This window comes from Lycorma delicatula, chromosome 8 (genome assembly GCF_047948215.1).
Source record: "Lycorma delicatula isolate Av1 chromosome 8, ASM4794821v1, whole genome shotgun sequence".
Taxonomy (NCBI): Eukaryota; Metazoa; Arthropoda; class Insecta; order Hemiptera; family Fulgoridae; genus Lycorma; species Lycorma delicatula.
Window position 1 is genome coordinate 120,259,029 of NC_134462.1, and position 16,870 is coordinate 120,275,898.

Genomic DNA, 16,870 nt, shown 5'->3' on the forward strand with positions numbered 1-16,870 from the left:
GTGTTCTTTGGTGGTTAGGTTTCAATTAACCACATTTCTCAGGAGTGGTTGACCTGAGACTGCACAAGACTACATTTCATTTACGTTCATACATCATCGTCTGAAGTAGGTAGTACCTTACAGTAGTTTCTGGAAGTTAAACAGAAAAAGAAAGAAGGTAAAAGTAAATAAGAATTACATTTACTGAACTTCATTTGATGTCTACGTAACACTTGCTTTGGTTGCTAATATCAAATAATTAACATTAAAAACACAAATTTTATGTAAAAGTGATATTTACAAGTAAGCTAAACACAATAATTTACATACAGTGTACCAATAGAAATGCCAATTGGCATCTGCCTTTCCTTATTCTTCATCCTTTCTTCCTTTATTAGTACTTTGGGAATTGTTCAGCCTTTGACAACTCAACCTGTAGCACATTGTTCAACGACTTTTACCAGGATTTACTTAAAATCCTAACTAGTGGATTTATTCTATCAGATAAAGCACCTCCTTTAAGAATCTAATCTGTCTTACTATTTTTTTATGTCAATTAGTTTTTTCAATCTTTTATCATATTTTCAGAACGAAGAACGAGATGTATGCAGCAAAGAGATCAGTCGTTACAGCCTCATAGTATGATAAATGGTTCTGTGCCTCTACATTCACATGCAAATCTTAGTTTATCTGCAGGTAAGTAGTTTTTTAATGGTTTGTGTTATTACTTGATTTTGAAAGGTTAAGTAATTCATTTATTAAGAGATAATAACATGAGTTGACAGCAATTAGAGAAAAATAAATTTCTCATTCTTTCTTTATTTTATAAAACAAAAAATAAAATAAAGGATCTACTTTTTTCAGTAAAATATTCTATAGTTTGAAACCCAGTTACTCTAAAAATATTATTTAATAAATATTACTTTGAATTAATTTTGTTACAGGATCACATAGAACAGGAAAACGAAAAGAAAAAGATGTTAAACGTAGATTAACTAAAGCTGATATTGGTAATCCTGTTGATTTTCGTCATATATCTCACGTCGGTTTTGATCCAAATAAGGGTTTCGATTGTGAAAACATAGAGGATCCTCAGTTGAAACAATTTTTTAATAAGGTAATTAGTTAATTTATTAGAAATTTAAGATTATTTTATTAGGTATTAATAAATTTTCAAGAATGATCTGTCTGTAGTAGAATTATACTAACTACCAAATTGAAACTGGGCTCATAACATTTTATAAAACAGCGTGTTTACGTTAACAAATGCTTATAACAATATTTTTCTTTTAAATCTAATTGCCTAAGTGTATATTTTTACAAGCAAAAAAAATCAATCTTCCTTTAAAACTCAAGAAATCATGGACTTAGAGTACATAATTTTCCATCATTTCAACCAAGTAAACCAATGAAGTGATAGTAATCTTTTATCACTCATAATTTTTTTTTTTGAGTCAATTCAGTTTGATTAGTTCTTTTACTAATGTATTTATTGAACTTTATTGAAGATATTTTTAGGTATAAATTTATTCATCTAACTCAAACTAATTGATCATTAGGCGAACAGTAAAGCTTAAACCAAATTGTCAGAATATATAGCATTATTTTCTGTTTATTAATATTTTGAGTTGCTAACTAAATTGTAATTTGTAAGAGATAAACACACAATTCCCTAAGTAAAATTTATTGAAAAAAGTTGAATTTTTATTTTCGTGTCTAATTAATTCAAATCAGTTAAAGTATTTAATAAATTAGCATTTAATAGAAAATTTTATTGTACAAAAATTCTCAGAAGTAGGCATGTGTCATTATTTTTCATAGATATTTTTGTATTCTATACAGAATTAAGGAAAAGGGACTTAGCTTCAGTACCTTTGTTTATTTCAATTTATACCTATTATCTCAAGTTAAATTTTTTTTACTGTTGTACAGGGTCACGCATTCTGCTTTACGTAAAATAGATATTAAAGTATTAGGATTGAAGGTGCACTTTAAAATGAGATGTAGATTTACTACTTGATTCACTTGAACGATCATAAAATTAATCAGAAAAGCCATACATTACTTTTCAATAATTGTAGATTAGAGTTATTTACTGACTATTTATTTGGTGTTAAATGTAATTATCTGTATACAAATAAAAAGATTAATTAAAACAAAATATTTCCAAATGTTTTGTTTTTAGGCCGGTGTTTCAGATAATCAGTTACAAGATCGTAAAACTCGTGAATTCATTTATGATTTTATTGAAAAGAATGGTGGATTAGATGCAGTTAAAAATGATGTCCGACCACCACCTGTGCCCGCTCGATCTGCCCCAACATCAAGGGCAGCACCTCCTCCACCACCATCACGTACTGGGCCTCTTCCTCCAGCACCACCATCGCATACACCTCCTCCTCCACCGCCACCACCCCTTAGAACACTGCCTCAACGTCCTCAAGAATCGCCTCAAGGTAAAATATTTTTAATCTTTATTTTGTTTTCAGTTTTTATAAGTATTTGAATAAGTTTTATTAAGCATCTTTTATTAAGAACTACCATGCTAGTAATACAGTGTGCTTTTTTAAATTAGTTAGACAAAGTAATATTTGATTAAGAAAGTAAAAAAATTACTGAATGGTATTACAACATCAAAAGCTATATGTTTTCTTGTAAAATATGTAAATATCAGGTTCTTTTGAAACAAGATAGGTAGTTGTAAAATTTTTGTTATTAAATCTATATTTTATCAAGATTTACAGGACCAGAGAATTTTATTGGTGGACCTCCTCATTGGCGTAACTGCTTGGGTTTGGTTTAGGATGACTTTTCCGTGATAGCTGGATTGGTCAGAATGGACCTTATGACAGAGCTTGTTTATGATGACTCCAAGGTTATCCGATCTGACCCTCGTGTAATTTTTTCCTTTGGGGTTTTATAAATGATCTTTTGAATCTTGCTCACTACCTACTGATCTACTCGATTTGAGGCACAGGACTGAAGCAGCTATCGCTTTCTTTACACCAGATATGCTTGGTTAAAGTATGGGAGAAGCTCTCCTATCAGCTGGATGTGTACCACATGATAAAAGGTGCTCGCATTGAACCCTTGTGAGGGAAAACTGTTAGAATTACTCTTTCATTTTTATTTGTTATTCATTACTGCAGTAATAAATAATTTTAAAATGCCCGTATTATTTTTCATACATTCTGCATATAAACAAACCGATAACAAATAGATGTTAAAAAAAATCTGATGGGAACACTATACGACTTCCTTGTATGTCTATTAAATTACATATACATATTTTTTACTAATAAAAAGTACATGACTTTTTTTTCATTAATAACTACTTATATTTTTTCATATTTTATTATTATTTATCATAAAAATGTTTTTATAATCAGAGGTTAGTGATTATTAATAAATCGATATACATAAATTTAAAAAAAAATGTTAAAAAAAAGGAGGTGAAGTCTGATTCAAACCTTCCTCTCATAAAATCCAAATATTTCATTAATTAAAATTTTATTTGGCTATAACTCTTGAACCAATGTAAATAAGTACCATATGTGATATATCATTGAAAAGTTTTCAATGAGGGCTTATTACTGCAGTTAGAAAAAGTCTAAAATCTAGATTTTTTTAGGATTTTGGACTTTTTTAAACACTTTTGTTTATTCGATTCCAATTAAAAGGAGAGGTCCACAATTAGATGTTACAACAGTTCTAAATCCAAAATTTCAACATCCTAAGGCTACTTATTTTTGAGTGATGCGAAATACATATGTATGTACAGATGTCATGCCAAAATTAGTCAAAATGGATATTTCCATTGAAATCTGAAAACTGAAATTTTTCCTGATCACAATACTTCCTTTACTTTGTACAAGGAAGTAAAAGTGAGAGTTAATACAATTTTTCTTTACACTAAAACTCTACATCTGTTATCACATCTTGATAATACTGTCATATCTCTTCAAGACTTACTTAAAACATATAAAAAGTATTTATTAATTTATTCAAATCCTTTACTGAATGAATACTTTTTTCTTCAATTGACTATTTTGTATTGTGCTGTTTGTGCATTATTTTTCCTAAGGTAGCTATCTGAATTCAATCTTTTTTCAGGTAAATGGAACCCACCCCCTCCACCACCACCACCACCAGCACCACCCTTGACTGCACCACCAGATGATGTACTACCCCCACCATCATATCTTCCTCCTTTACCTACGGTTGATCCACATTCTGCACTTATGGAGTCTATACGTTCTGGTAAAGCGTTAAAGGTGTGTATATGTTTTAATTATTATATTTGAAATTCAGTTATTATTCTTAATTGAACAGTAATCTTTTTTTTTTTTGTTTTTACATATAATAATTGACATCACAGTAATGTGGGTGAATTGTATGATAGTTTATTCTTGAAAATATTACCAGCGTTTAGTGCTATAAAGGAGAATTACATTACTTAATAAATTTTACATTTAAAAGGTAATGTGAACTATATTTATTCTAAGGGATGAATTTTAAAATTAATATTCAATCTTAAAAGTAGTAACTATCAGTTTCATTAATACATATCCCCTAAAATTTTCTAAAATGATAACTGGAAAATTTTATTAAAACACTGGGATGTTGTAACAAAATTTCAACTCAACCAAACTATGCAGTATACACAGTATGTCTGAAAAGTTCCCGAAACTAAATTAAATAAAAATACAGATTTAAAGATAAACGAATTTACACACATCAGCCCTCTATATATTTCCCGTCTCTATTAATACACTCATTGCAGCGCCGGTAGAGCCCGTCAAACGCTCAGGAGATATCACTTTGTGGGAAATCATCTTCAACTGCTCGGTGCAAGCCCTTTGGATGGCCAGAATATTGTTGAAAAAGTGGCCTTTCATCTTGAACTTGAGTTTCAGGAACAGAAAATAGTCTGCTGGAGCCAAGTCGGATGAGTAGGGTAGTTGGGATAAGATTGTGATTTGATTTTCAGTGCAATAATGTGTTAAAACTGTTACCATGTGTACCAGGGCACTGTCATGCAAGAGTCCAACTGCCCAGGTCTCGGTATTCAGACCAGATGTGATGAATACAATGCATCAGGCATTTCATTACTTCCTAATAGAATTTAGAATTCACGGTTTGACCAGTTGGGACAAACTGATGAATTAGGTCTTTGGAATTGAAGAATTCAATCAGCATTGTTTTCACCCGTGATTTTTGCTGCCTGATTTTCACCGGTCTTTGTGCTTCAGGACTCAACCAAGCGGCAGATTAATTCTTCAGTTTGCAAAACATACATGAAGCACCAGCTTTCATCCCCAGTTACAGTTGTTTGCAAAACGTTCAGGTCGCTATCAGCAGTTTCAATGAAATCTTGAGTGCAAGAAAGACGCAGTCAAGAAGTGTAGAACGAAACGAGAGCACACCTTTCGGCTGTTCATTTTTTTTGTTAGAATTGTACATACCATGTCTTTACTGTTAGCTATTGTCCAAAGGGTAAGATGAGGTTGTTCAAGTAGGAGAATGTACATGTTGATGAAAATACAGCATGTGCAGCTGTTGATGAAAGTACTTAGTTTAAATGACCAATAATAACTGGTTTCATGCACAAAAACAAATCACTTTCTTGTAAATACAACTTATTTTATTTTACTGGATGGTATTATTGATAACTTTTTAATATTTTCTAATTCTACTGTTTATACTTTATAAATTATTTAGTATTTTGCTTAAAATGTTTAATCAATATAATATGATTAAAAAAGAATGTTATGGTATATTTTGAAATGCTATAAAAATTTAGGCCTACTTTTAACAAGGGGCAATCCATTTGAAGTGTCCCAAAAAACTTAACCTGGTTGCTTGACCAATTCAAAAAAAAATTGAAATTACCCACTTGTTTCACATGTTTCAGGACCTTAAAACTATTTATTTATTTTTTTAAGCAGTTTACCTTTGGTGGCCATTTTTGTTACTGTGCACACACCGATTTTTGTGATTGTAAGGGTTTATGGAAAAAATCATAACTAAAACGTCAGTCCTGGAAGAATGAAACAAAAAGTGATTTAATCATATTTTCTCAAGATAAAAGATTGGTCCAGTAGTTTATTTACCTATCTCTCTTCTTTTTATGAGAAAATTACCAATAAATTTAAACATGAAGAACTGTGAAATTTCACTTTTGGTAATTTCTTTTAAGAGGCAGCGATGGCATACATAGTTTGAATTTTTTTTTTATATGTAGGTATATATTATTAGTTTTACTATAAATAATATTAATGGTGTGATATATTTACCCCCAAATCTTAATGAATTTTTGAAGACTAATTTTTTTTTTTAATTAAAATTTTGGCTTCAAGTAACTCAGATGGGGCTAGTAATAAAAATCTCAAATTTGCACAACTTCCAGTGTTTTTGTAGATGTTTATGGCAAATAAAAAGGTTTCTTGTATATTGTACTTTGAAAAGTTATAACTTTTCAAAATTCATGAAAAACCTGTTAAAAGCGATAGCATTTTGACTAACTAAATAAGTGCTCCAAGGGGGTTTCTTGTCTTCTTTGCATTTTACATTTTTTGATATATTTTTTTTATATTTAGCCCCTATGTTGTTGAAGTTGATGTTTTCAATATTTTTAAAATAGTTTTTTTAAAATTATTAATGATAGTTTATAATTTAATGATAACTTAACCAGTAACATAATTCAACTTTGATTCAAAAATGCTCGTAAAACTTACCCAAACTGAGAATTCAATGAGTAACCTGCGTCTTTTTTCAAGAATTCATTTTTATTTTTGTATTGGGTTTTTTTTTGTAAACACGATCGAAGAAAAAAATAAATTGTAACAAAATTTTAATTATTTTTTTAATAATTAAAGTTTATTATTTATATTTAGTGTGGTTAACCAACAGCTGTGATATCTCTTCTGATAATTCTCTTGAAATTATGTGAGAATGATCCATCACTGTCTAGTTCAAGTAATGTCAGCTTTCTGACGACTTTGCTGATTGGTATCCACACTTTGTCTTATAGAGACTTTTGAAATGATGTACATGGTCCAGCTCGGTGGAAAAAATGAACCTGCACATTGTCATTTTTTAGGCTAATATCTACCACTTCTCCTAACCACCACTGATCATCATACTTTATGATCAGTCACAATATATAAATATTTTATATATATATAAAATATGACTGATCGTCATTTTTTCCGTAAGTGGAAGATTGAGCTGGTTCAAAAACTTTTCAGTCAAAACACAATTAAAGATTTTTTGAAAATTTTCAGATACCTTATTTATTTTAAATTTTAATGCTGATGGCCTTTGTTCCGTGCTTCATTTTTTCAATTTGGATGGAGGTAATACACCAAAATGCTTCAAGCAGCATCCAATTGTTCAATATTGTGATGTGGGGCAATGTATTGTTCTTGGTCTTTTCGCATTCGTATAGTTCGTTGTTCCTGCTAAGAAAAAATACTTTTGAAACAGTTAACACAAATAGACTTTCAGCAATGAAATTTAAATTTGGAGAAATGTATTCTTTAAGAGCTTGCTCTGATGTTATTTGTTTTAAGTGGTTCTTAACTGGTTTTTTATGAGTTCTCCAAGAGTCACAACAAAACTGTTCATACAGGTGACTGAATTTGACAAAAACGTTTTTCATGATATTTAAAAGCACTAGTGACATCTCCTGAATTAACATGTAAAATTGTAAAAAAATTCTTCACTAAATTCAGAAATTTTAATAAGTTCTTTTGGCACTGGTACCATACATTGTTTTATGACACACTTCATTTTCATAAATTCCTACGAATCATTGTTTTATGTGAAATTACTTGAAAATAATGTAAAAATTTAACTGGTTTTAAGATTACAAATATAATATTATTAAGTTTTACTTAATAATATTGTTTTTATTTAAGAGTTTTAATAATAGTATTTAATAAACACTTCCAAACCCAAACGGAGGATGAAATTTGAGACGCTCGGTAAAGATGTGAACAGGTTACTGACTAATGTCAGACTAATCAGTCTGTCACTGCAAAGCTAAATGATGCAACAAGCATAAATGATCATGTTGCAACATGAATTTTCCTGATGACTGGAAATGACTTCAAGCGCCTGTTTAATAACATGAACACTACAGTTGAATGGTTCAAATAAGTCTATTTCTACTATAGTAATAAGTATAAGGATATTAAAGTGCAAGAAGACAAGAAACCACCTTGTAGCACTAAAATAGCGAGTCAAAAAGGTATCGCTTTGAACAGGTTTTCATGATTTTTAAGAGGTTATAACTTCTTTATTGATACAATACACAAGAAACTTTTTTATTTGCCATAAACATCTACAAAAACACTGGAAGTTGTGCAAATTTGAGATTTTTATCACTAGTCCCATCTGAGTTATTTGCAGCCAAAATTCATAAAAAATTTTAGGGGTAAGTATATCACCATTAATATTATTTATGGTAAGACTATTAATATATACCTACAAAAAAATAAATAATTCAAACCGTGCCATCCCTGCCTCTTGAAATAAATTACCAAAAGTGAAATTTCACCGTTTTTCATGTTCAACTTTATTAATAATTTTCTCATAAAAAGAAGAGAGATAGGTGAATAAACCACTGGACCAATAGTTTTTTAGTTATGATTTTTTCCGTAAACCCTTACCATCACAAAAATAGGTGTGCGCACCATAACAAAAATGGCCACCACAGGTAAACTGCTTAAAATAGTTTTAAGGTCCTGAGACTTGTAGGAAACAAGTGGATAAGTTTCAGTTTTTTTTTTTGAATTGGTCAAGCAACCAACCACCCTTGGCTCACTTCAAATTGATTGACCCACAAGTATTGTAGTTACATCAGCAGACAAATGGTAAATGATGCATTATAATTGTTTGACATATATAAACATGGTTTATAACCTATCATGATTTTATTTATCGTAAAAATAAACAGAGAAGAGCCAAGTATTCTTTTTTATTATTCTGTTTAGCCTCTGGAACCATCGTCAGGTATTAATCAGAGAATGTATGAGGGTGATATGTATGAATGTAAATGAAGTATAGTCTTGTACAGTCTCAGTTCGACCATTCCTAAGATGTGTGATTAATTGAAACCCAACCACCAAAGAACACCGGTATCCACGATCTAGTATTCAAATGAGTCACCTTTCTTAGAATCATATGAAGAAACAATATAGCTATATTATTTGCTGTATGATCATAGTTTTCAAATACAGCCTGGCCAATATAAAAATAAATTATTATTCATAATTCTATGTTTTGAATGCTTGAGAATAATTCAAATAACTAGTTGTCCTGTAACAGCATTTTTGCAAATTCTGTTTCTTTTTATTCAGATTTTGATTGAAAAAAGTGATCACTTTTTATAATTGGTTGTACATAATTTATGTTTTATAATTACGATTGAACTGAAGTCTACCAGAAAAAACAAGAAAATTAAAATGGCAGGCTGGGAAATAATAAATAGTGTGTATGAGTTTATGAAATGAGAAGGTGATCAATTACCAAAGTCGAGAAAAAAGATAACACCTGATTCACCTTAAAAAATGAAGAACAACAGCTATATGTAGGATGTCCCGAGTCCAAAGAGTGAGAAAAGAGAAAAAGTAGTTGCCAGAAATATTAGCTGAAAATTTGGCAGAGATTCTTTCTCTACTCCAGTAATCTACAACATGAGATCCTGCAACAGGACTAGATGACTGACAAGTGTGTAGTGAGACGAATTATAATTATCACAAAATGCATAAACAGCTGCTGGCAATGAAAAAGATATTGTTAGTGCTTAAAAATACCATTGTTTATTCAGAAAAAGAGAAAAGTTTAAAAAAAATAATAAAATAACTGGGCTTGGCATTGAGACGGCAGGTTTGTGTTCCGTCCCAGGCCAGCGCATAAAATACGTTCAGGCTCAAAAGTACCTTGGGGTGTTTCTTGATGAGAAAATGCAATCCCAAGAAGCACCTTCAGTACATTGTAGAGAAGGCCTGCAGTACCTTCTTTAGTATTCGGGATGTGGTCAGTTAGATTGTGGTAAATTTTAAGACCATGAGTATCTTGTGTAAGGTAGTTTATGAGGTAATTATGCTATATGCGGCGCCTGTTTTGGTGGATAGGTTAAAGTTTAAAAGCTATTGGGACATATTGTGGAGGGCTCAATGTCTTATACTTTTAATAGTAGCAGGTGGCTACCACATGATTTCCCAGGAGATGGTCTTGGTGATTGCAGGCATAAAACCAATAGACTTAATTGTGTCAGAGTGGAAACAGCGTTATGTCACCAAGAATTAAGTGAATTAACTTCTAACAGATTTCAAAAAATTGAACAACATGGAATACTTTGTTGCAGGCCAGATGGGATGAGACAGAAGGCAGAGGTTATACACACGGTTTCTTAACTGATGTTAGTTTGCAGGGAGCCTCTTGGGTTCACCCGAATAAGTACATAACACAATATATTATGGATATGGCGCAGGCTGCAGAAGTTTGGCCTGGTGGGCTGAGGAATGTGTCCACAATGCGAACAATTAGACAATGTACAACATGTTCTTTATGTTAGTTCAAAGTATGAGTTGATACGCACAGAGACTATCTGTCAATATTATAGGATCGGCACTGGATTTCCATGTCAATTGTTGAAACCATGAAACCAGGCTGAATGGATAATAGTTGAGAAATTCATACATTATTTGGCAAAAGAAAGTACTGCCAAGGGCATTTAGGGTGCCGCCTGGGCTTTTCCATATTCTTCGTTTGTTTGTTTTGTAGTTGGTAAGTTTTTGTTGTTAATTTGTTTTATTGTAATTGCGTGTACCTTTACAAGAAAAGTGAAAGCGACAGCGATCATTATGATGACCTTGGAAATTCTAATATTGCTTGTAAAGTGAATAGCATTCACCCTATTTAATTAAAATAGTTTCATTTTGTTCTAATATTAAAAAAAAATTGTTCTGCAGTAATTTCTCTTGCCATTATTTAGTTTAATGGGTTATCTTGCATTAACTTTTGAATACTATACCATTTTCTGTGTAGGCTTACTGTTGTACAATTCCCAGCTTCATATAAGCACTTCTGTAATTATTGTCATGTTTACCATTTTGAAAAATGCATAATAGCATATTTTTTTGCAGAAAATGGTTGGATATTAATAAAAAAAATTTCAGTGAGCCAATTGAATTTGAAATTATATGTATATATTTTTTTGTTTTTTTTTAGCAGTGGTCAATAAGTTGAATTATTTACAAATACTAACCAAGCAAAAATTATATTCAAATTCTATAAATTGGATCAGAAGCTTTTAAAACTTAATACACAAAATTAAATTTAATGAGACGTGTTTGGAATGCAAAATAATACTTAAATGCACAATTTTTAATATTAAAAACTTCAATAATTATTTACCTATTAAATATAAAAAAGAATTATGTGAAAAATTTAGAATAAAAGAAGAAATTTAACAAGCTTGTAAGGATAATTTTTTTTATTAATAATATATTACATTCATTACATTTACCAATATTTAATGAGTAGGATTTACAGTTGACATGTATGTAAAAGATTTAATTCATTTTGAAAAAGGAAAATTAAATAAAACTTTTGATAAAAAGATAAATCAGTTAAGGAATATTAACAAATATAAGTACCATAATGGCATACAACATTTATAGCACAGAAATTATAATGAACCTAATTTTCATAATAGTAATTATAATAGTTATCAAAAACAAGAAACAGAAATAAATAACAATTTTAAGAACATTAGTAATGTATTTTTTGATAATAAAGAAAAATTAATAATTTCAAAAGCTTTCAAATCTAATTTAAATGATAGCAACATATATAATTAAAAATATCACAATTTATACGGAATATTACATTGAAAGATTGAATATTTTGGATTTGAATGAAAAAATATAATTAGCCATAATATAAAAAAACAAATAATAATACAAATATAAACAAACGATAACAAAATTTGAGCTATCAAAATAAGAAGTAAGCTTAGTGATAAAACTAGTCAACATAAAATTTGGAACCAAAAAGGGTGTAGGTGTTCTATATAGTGTGATATATATAAATCTGAATATGTAAATCTAAATATGTATATGAATCTGAATCTGAATATCTATTCCAAAACAACCTGTCACATAATTTTCTTAAGTTACAACCTCTTAAATATATTTGTTCCATCATTCGTGAAATAAACAATGCAGAGAAGTTAGTACGTCTGTATGTTTGCTTATTCACATCTGATTTTTATTGTGATGCATGCTGTAGACCTATATTTGATACATAGTAATTGAATGATGCCATTTCATGTCAAGCCAGACATGTACAGACATGTTCATGAGTCAAGTAATGAGTAATTGAACATGTTGAGATTTTCTTCAGTATGAGTTCATTTCTTGGTATGACTTGCCGTGTTCTTTAGTTGTTGTAGTGATTTTATCATACACATATTATAAAGCTTGTTTCATAAGTGAGCCACAAATTTAGTAAAAGATTTTTTTTTTAACAGAATAACTTTGATATTATTTTGTTACATCAAGATTTGTTAAGGTGTGTGTGGGGGGGGGGGGCAGGTGCACACATACACACATTTTTGTGTGCATATATTTTTGTTAGGTTTGTGTAACAAATATGTAACAATACATGAGAATTGTTAAACATAATGTAACATGAGATTTGTTAATTGTTATGTAATGTAAGAATTTCGTTTGACGAAAAGTCAACGAAAACCAGTATCGAATCTGCTGAAAAGTGCTTATAAACATTATTTTGAGTGTCCCTTGAGAGACCAAGATAAATCCTGTGCTCCTCATGTAGCATGCATTAAGTCCATTACATTAAACTAACCTGGTGATTAAAGGGAAAAAAAACATTTGCCTTTTGGCATATCTATGATTTGGCGAGATTCTACTAACTGTTATGACTGCTATTTTTGCTTAACAAATGTTAACTGATTACAATTTAAACCATAAAAGTAGTATTGTATACCCAAATGTTCATTCACCTGCAAAAACAGTACTTCATGGTGTTGATTTACCGATACCAGTTGTTCCAACTTCTTGGAAAAAAATTTCTGATTCCCCAGAATCAACTGATGAGTCCTCAACTTCAATAGATATTAATTACATTCCAGAAGAATCAAATACTGAACCTCACCTCATCATACAAGCAGAACTGAGCGACCTAATTCGTGACTTTTACTTGTTGAAACAACATGTACAACTAGTACAACCTAGGTTGTACGTGTACCTAGGTTCACGTCGTAAAGAATGGAATTTATTAAACAAAGATACTAAAATTTCAATATTTAGAAATAAAGATAAAAATTACTGAAATACTTTAGAAGAATTGGTTTAATTTGTTCCTGCTGTGATGTTTGAGGGCTAATGGCTGAACTGGACATTGAATATGTTATTCAAGATCAATGTTTATTTGTAGACTCATCAAAAAGAAGCTTAAAGACGGTGTTGTTGCATAACTCGAATAAGTTTTCTTCTATACTGGTAGCACATGCTGTAGGAATGAAAGAAACATATGAAAGTATGTCAAAAATTTTAGAAGCTATTAAGTATGATAAACACACACTGCAAATTATTGCTAACCTGAAAGCGATATAGAGCTTCTCGGTCTCCAGTGTAGCTTTACAAAATGTGTTTCATGTTTCTGTGGGATGGTCAGGCTACAAATAAACACTACGCGGTTAAAAACTGGCCAAAAAGAAATCAGCTTACCCTAGGAAAGGAAAATGTCAATATTTCCCTTGTCGAAGAGATCCTATTATTTTTCCGGCTTTACATATAAAACTAGTCCTGATGAAGAATTTTGTAAGAACATTAAAGATGGAGGTGGCTTTAAATATGTGGCTGAAATTTTTTCACTTAAGTGAAGTCAAATTAAAACGGAATATTCATCGGGCCACAAATAAGAAAATTAATTTGTGAAAATATATTTGACAGCAAACTGAAACCTAAAGAACTAGCAGCATGGAAGTCATTCAAAGATGTCATTACTGGTTTTCTTGGAAACAAAAAAGCTGAAAACCATGATTGGCTTTTAAATGAATTCTTAGTGAACTACAAAGAATTTAGGCTGCAGAATGTCATTGAAAATTCATTTTTTACATTCTCATTTGGAGTTTTCCCCTTTAAGCTCGGGTGACATCAGCGATGAACAAGAAGAAAGGTTCTGCCAAGATATATCGCAGATGGAACGTTATCAAGGCAGATGGGATGAATCTATTATTAGTGACTACTGCTGGATGATAAAAAGAGAAGACTTCACTAAATACAAAAGAAAAATAAGAAATTAAGATAAACATAAATGTCTGCAAAAATAAAGGTAGGATTTTATTTGTAATTATTATTTTTGTATTCTGTTATTTAAGAAGTTTCTCATTATTTTAAAGGGTCATAATTAAACATCTGAGGGCGAAAGAAAAACTGATTTTTATTTTAAGATTCAGCATAAAAAATCATTATAATTCACTAACATTAATCTCAGTTCCAAATTTTTTTTTTTGTTGACCTGTGTAATGATCTCATATTATTAAATTCAGACAAGACTAATACACCAATTATTATGTATAAATATAAGTACAAAGAACTTATAGATAATTACATTGAACAAAATGATTTTAAAGTAATAGAAGGACTGACAAACGAATATTTAAAAATTATAAAAGATTTAATATGTAAATATAAAATATATACCAGTATTTAATTATGATAATGAAGTATTAAGATTATATCCATATATACCATCACCCCCAAAACTTACTGGATTATCAAAATTACATTAAATAAATAGTCCTATAAGACCGTTAATAAATTTTATAACAGCACCTGCATAATTTATAGCTAAAATAATAGCTGAAAGTCTTACAATAAAAATGAATCTTAAATATAAACGTAGTGTACAAAATGGTTACAAAGTCATAAATAATTTTAATTTTATTAAAGCTGACTCTAAAACAGTAAAATGGTAAGTTATGCTATCACAAACATGTACCCTAATATATAAGTTGATAAAACAATAGAAATAATAAAAAATAGTTTAAAGGAAACCCCAGAAACCCCTGTTTTGTAATCTACAAACAGGATTACCAATGGGATCACCTATATCAGTTGCGTCTGAGATTTTTATACAAAATGTTGAAAGTATATTAGTTGATGGTATGTTGAATACACACCAAGTACTATTATGGATAAGATATGCAGATGATAATTTGGCCTTTTATAACCCAAGTAATGAACATTTGATCATTTTAAATAAACTTGTAAACAACTAATAAAAATATAAAATTTATATGTGGAATAGAAAATAACAGAAAAATACATTTTTCAGTTATTGAAATTGAAATAAATATAAAAAATATTATAGAAACATCAATTTATAGAAAATCCACAATGAATACTATTAGTTTTGATGATAAAATTATGAAAGTTTATAAAAAACAGATTATAAAGTATCATGATAGTTTTACACAAATACTAGAAAATAACACAGATATTAGTTAAAGTTTTTTCCTAGAATACAATTATGCAAATAAAATAATAGAGAAAAATGCTAATGCATATGATAAAAATAAATATAAAAAATTGTGTAAACCAAATAACCATATTATAAAATATTTAAGGAATAAAAATAATGTAGAGGACTTAAGAAGAATATGTAAAGTTAAATGAAACAAATGTAATAAAATTTATATTTGTAAAACTAACAGATTTAAAAAAAAAAAGATTTTCAGAAAATTACAATGCTTATAGAAACAGAAAAAGAGATGGGTCTTATGTAGCCGACCATTTGTTGCAATGTAAACACAGTATTATTGATTGTAAAAACAATTTAGAAATTTTGGAGATTTGCAATAATGTTAAATTAATTTACTTGAAAAATATTTTATTTATAAATTTAAACAAAGTTTTGAAATGATGAACCACCAGATCATATTTGAAGATAATGTTTTAATTAAACACATCGGGGGTGTTGTAGCAGTTGTCAACAATGATTATGAACATAGGAATTTTCATGTTTTAAATTTACATCATTCCAGTAGTCGAGTTTTGTTATTAAATTTTGCACTTATTAAGGTGTTCATGTTATCTAAATTTTAATTTTTTTTTATTATTTGTTTGATGTAATTATAGAATTGTGTACCGTCTGATGATGCGAGATCCTGTGAAAGTTGACTATTGGTGTTACATTTTTTTTTTTAGGTTTTTCTGTTATTGAGTTTTGCTGGTTTAGTTGTTGTTATTGAATATAAATATTAAATAAAATTAAATTTAAAAATGTAATAATGTTCCCAAGTATTAGGTATATATCGAGGTGATATATACTAACCCATAACAGCCCATTGGTTGTTACGTAATGAAGCAAATGCTTTGCCAAAAGGATTGTAGAATGATTCCTAATTGTGGCTGTGCTGCCATGGCACCAAGCATCAAGATTGGTTGCACCACCTGTAGAAGTATTGATATAAAAGTTATCAGTAAGTCCTAATGATATAAAAGTAATATTATTAAGAACACATATAAAAATAAAATGTATTGTAGAGCAATAAATTTGTATGCTTAATATTATCTTAATCTGTTTTTTAAGTACATCTCAGAATTTTTCTTTGGTTTTATTTTTTTAACGCGAAAGAAATTTTCAAAAAAATGTTAATAGGAAATAGTGCAAATACAAATAACCTTTTTTTAATATTGGCAATTTATTAATTTTACTTTTTTGTTAAAAATTAAGATTTATTACATACTATCTTAGTAATGAAATCTATGTAGATTTTGTTAGTTTTTTGTTTTTTATTCAATAATAACATAATAGAATATGAAGAAAATAGTTACAGTGGGTACTG

At 29.5% G+C, this 16,870-nt stretch overlaps 1 protein-coding gene across 1 annotated transcript in view; it reads left to right on the forward strand.

Moving 5' to 3' along the window:
* The window catches only part of LOC142328762 (actin nucleation-promoting factor WASL-like), a 61,630-nt gene that overhangs the window by 17,460 nt on the left and 27,300 nt on the right, over positions 1 to 16,870 (forward strand). Inside the window, exons 5-8 of the mRNA XM_075372784.1 lie at positions 568 to 675; positions 924 to 1,096; positions 2,165 to 2,435; positions 4,093 to 4,253. Of these exons, the coding sequence (XP_075228899.1) occupies positions 568 to 675; positions 924 to 1,096; positions 2,165 to 2,435; positions 4,093 to 4,253 (713 nt within the window). The remainder of the gene's footprint in view (positions 1 to 567; positions 676 to 923; positions 1,097 to 2,164; positions 2,436 to 4,092; positions 4,254 to 16,870) is intronic.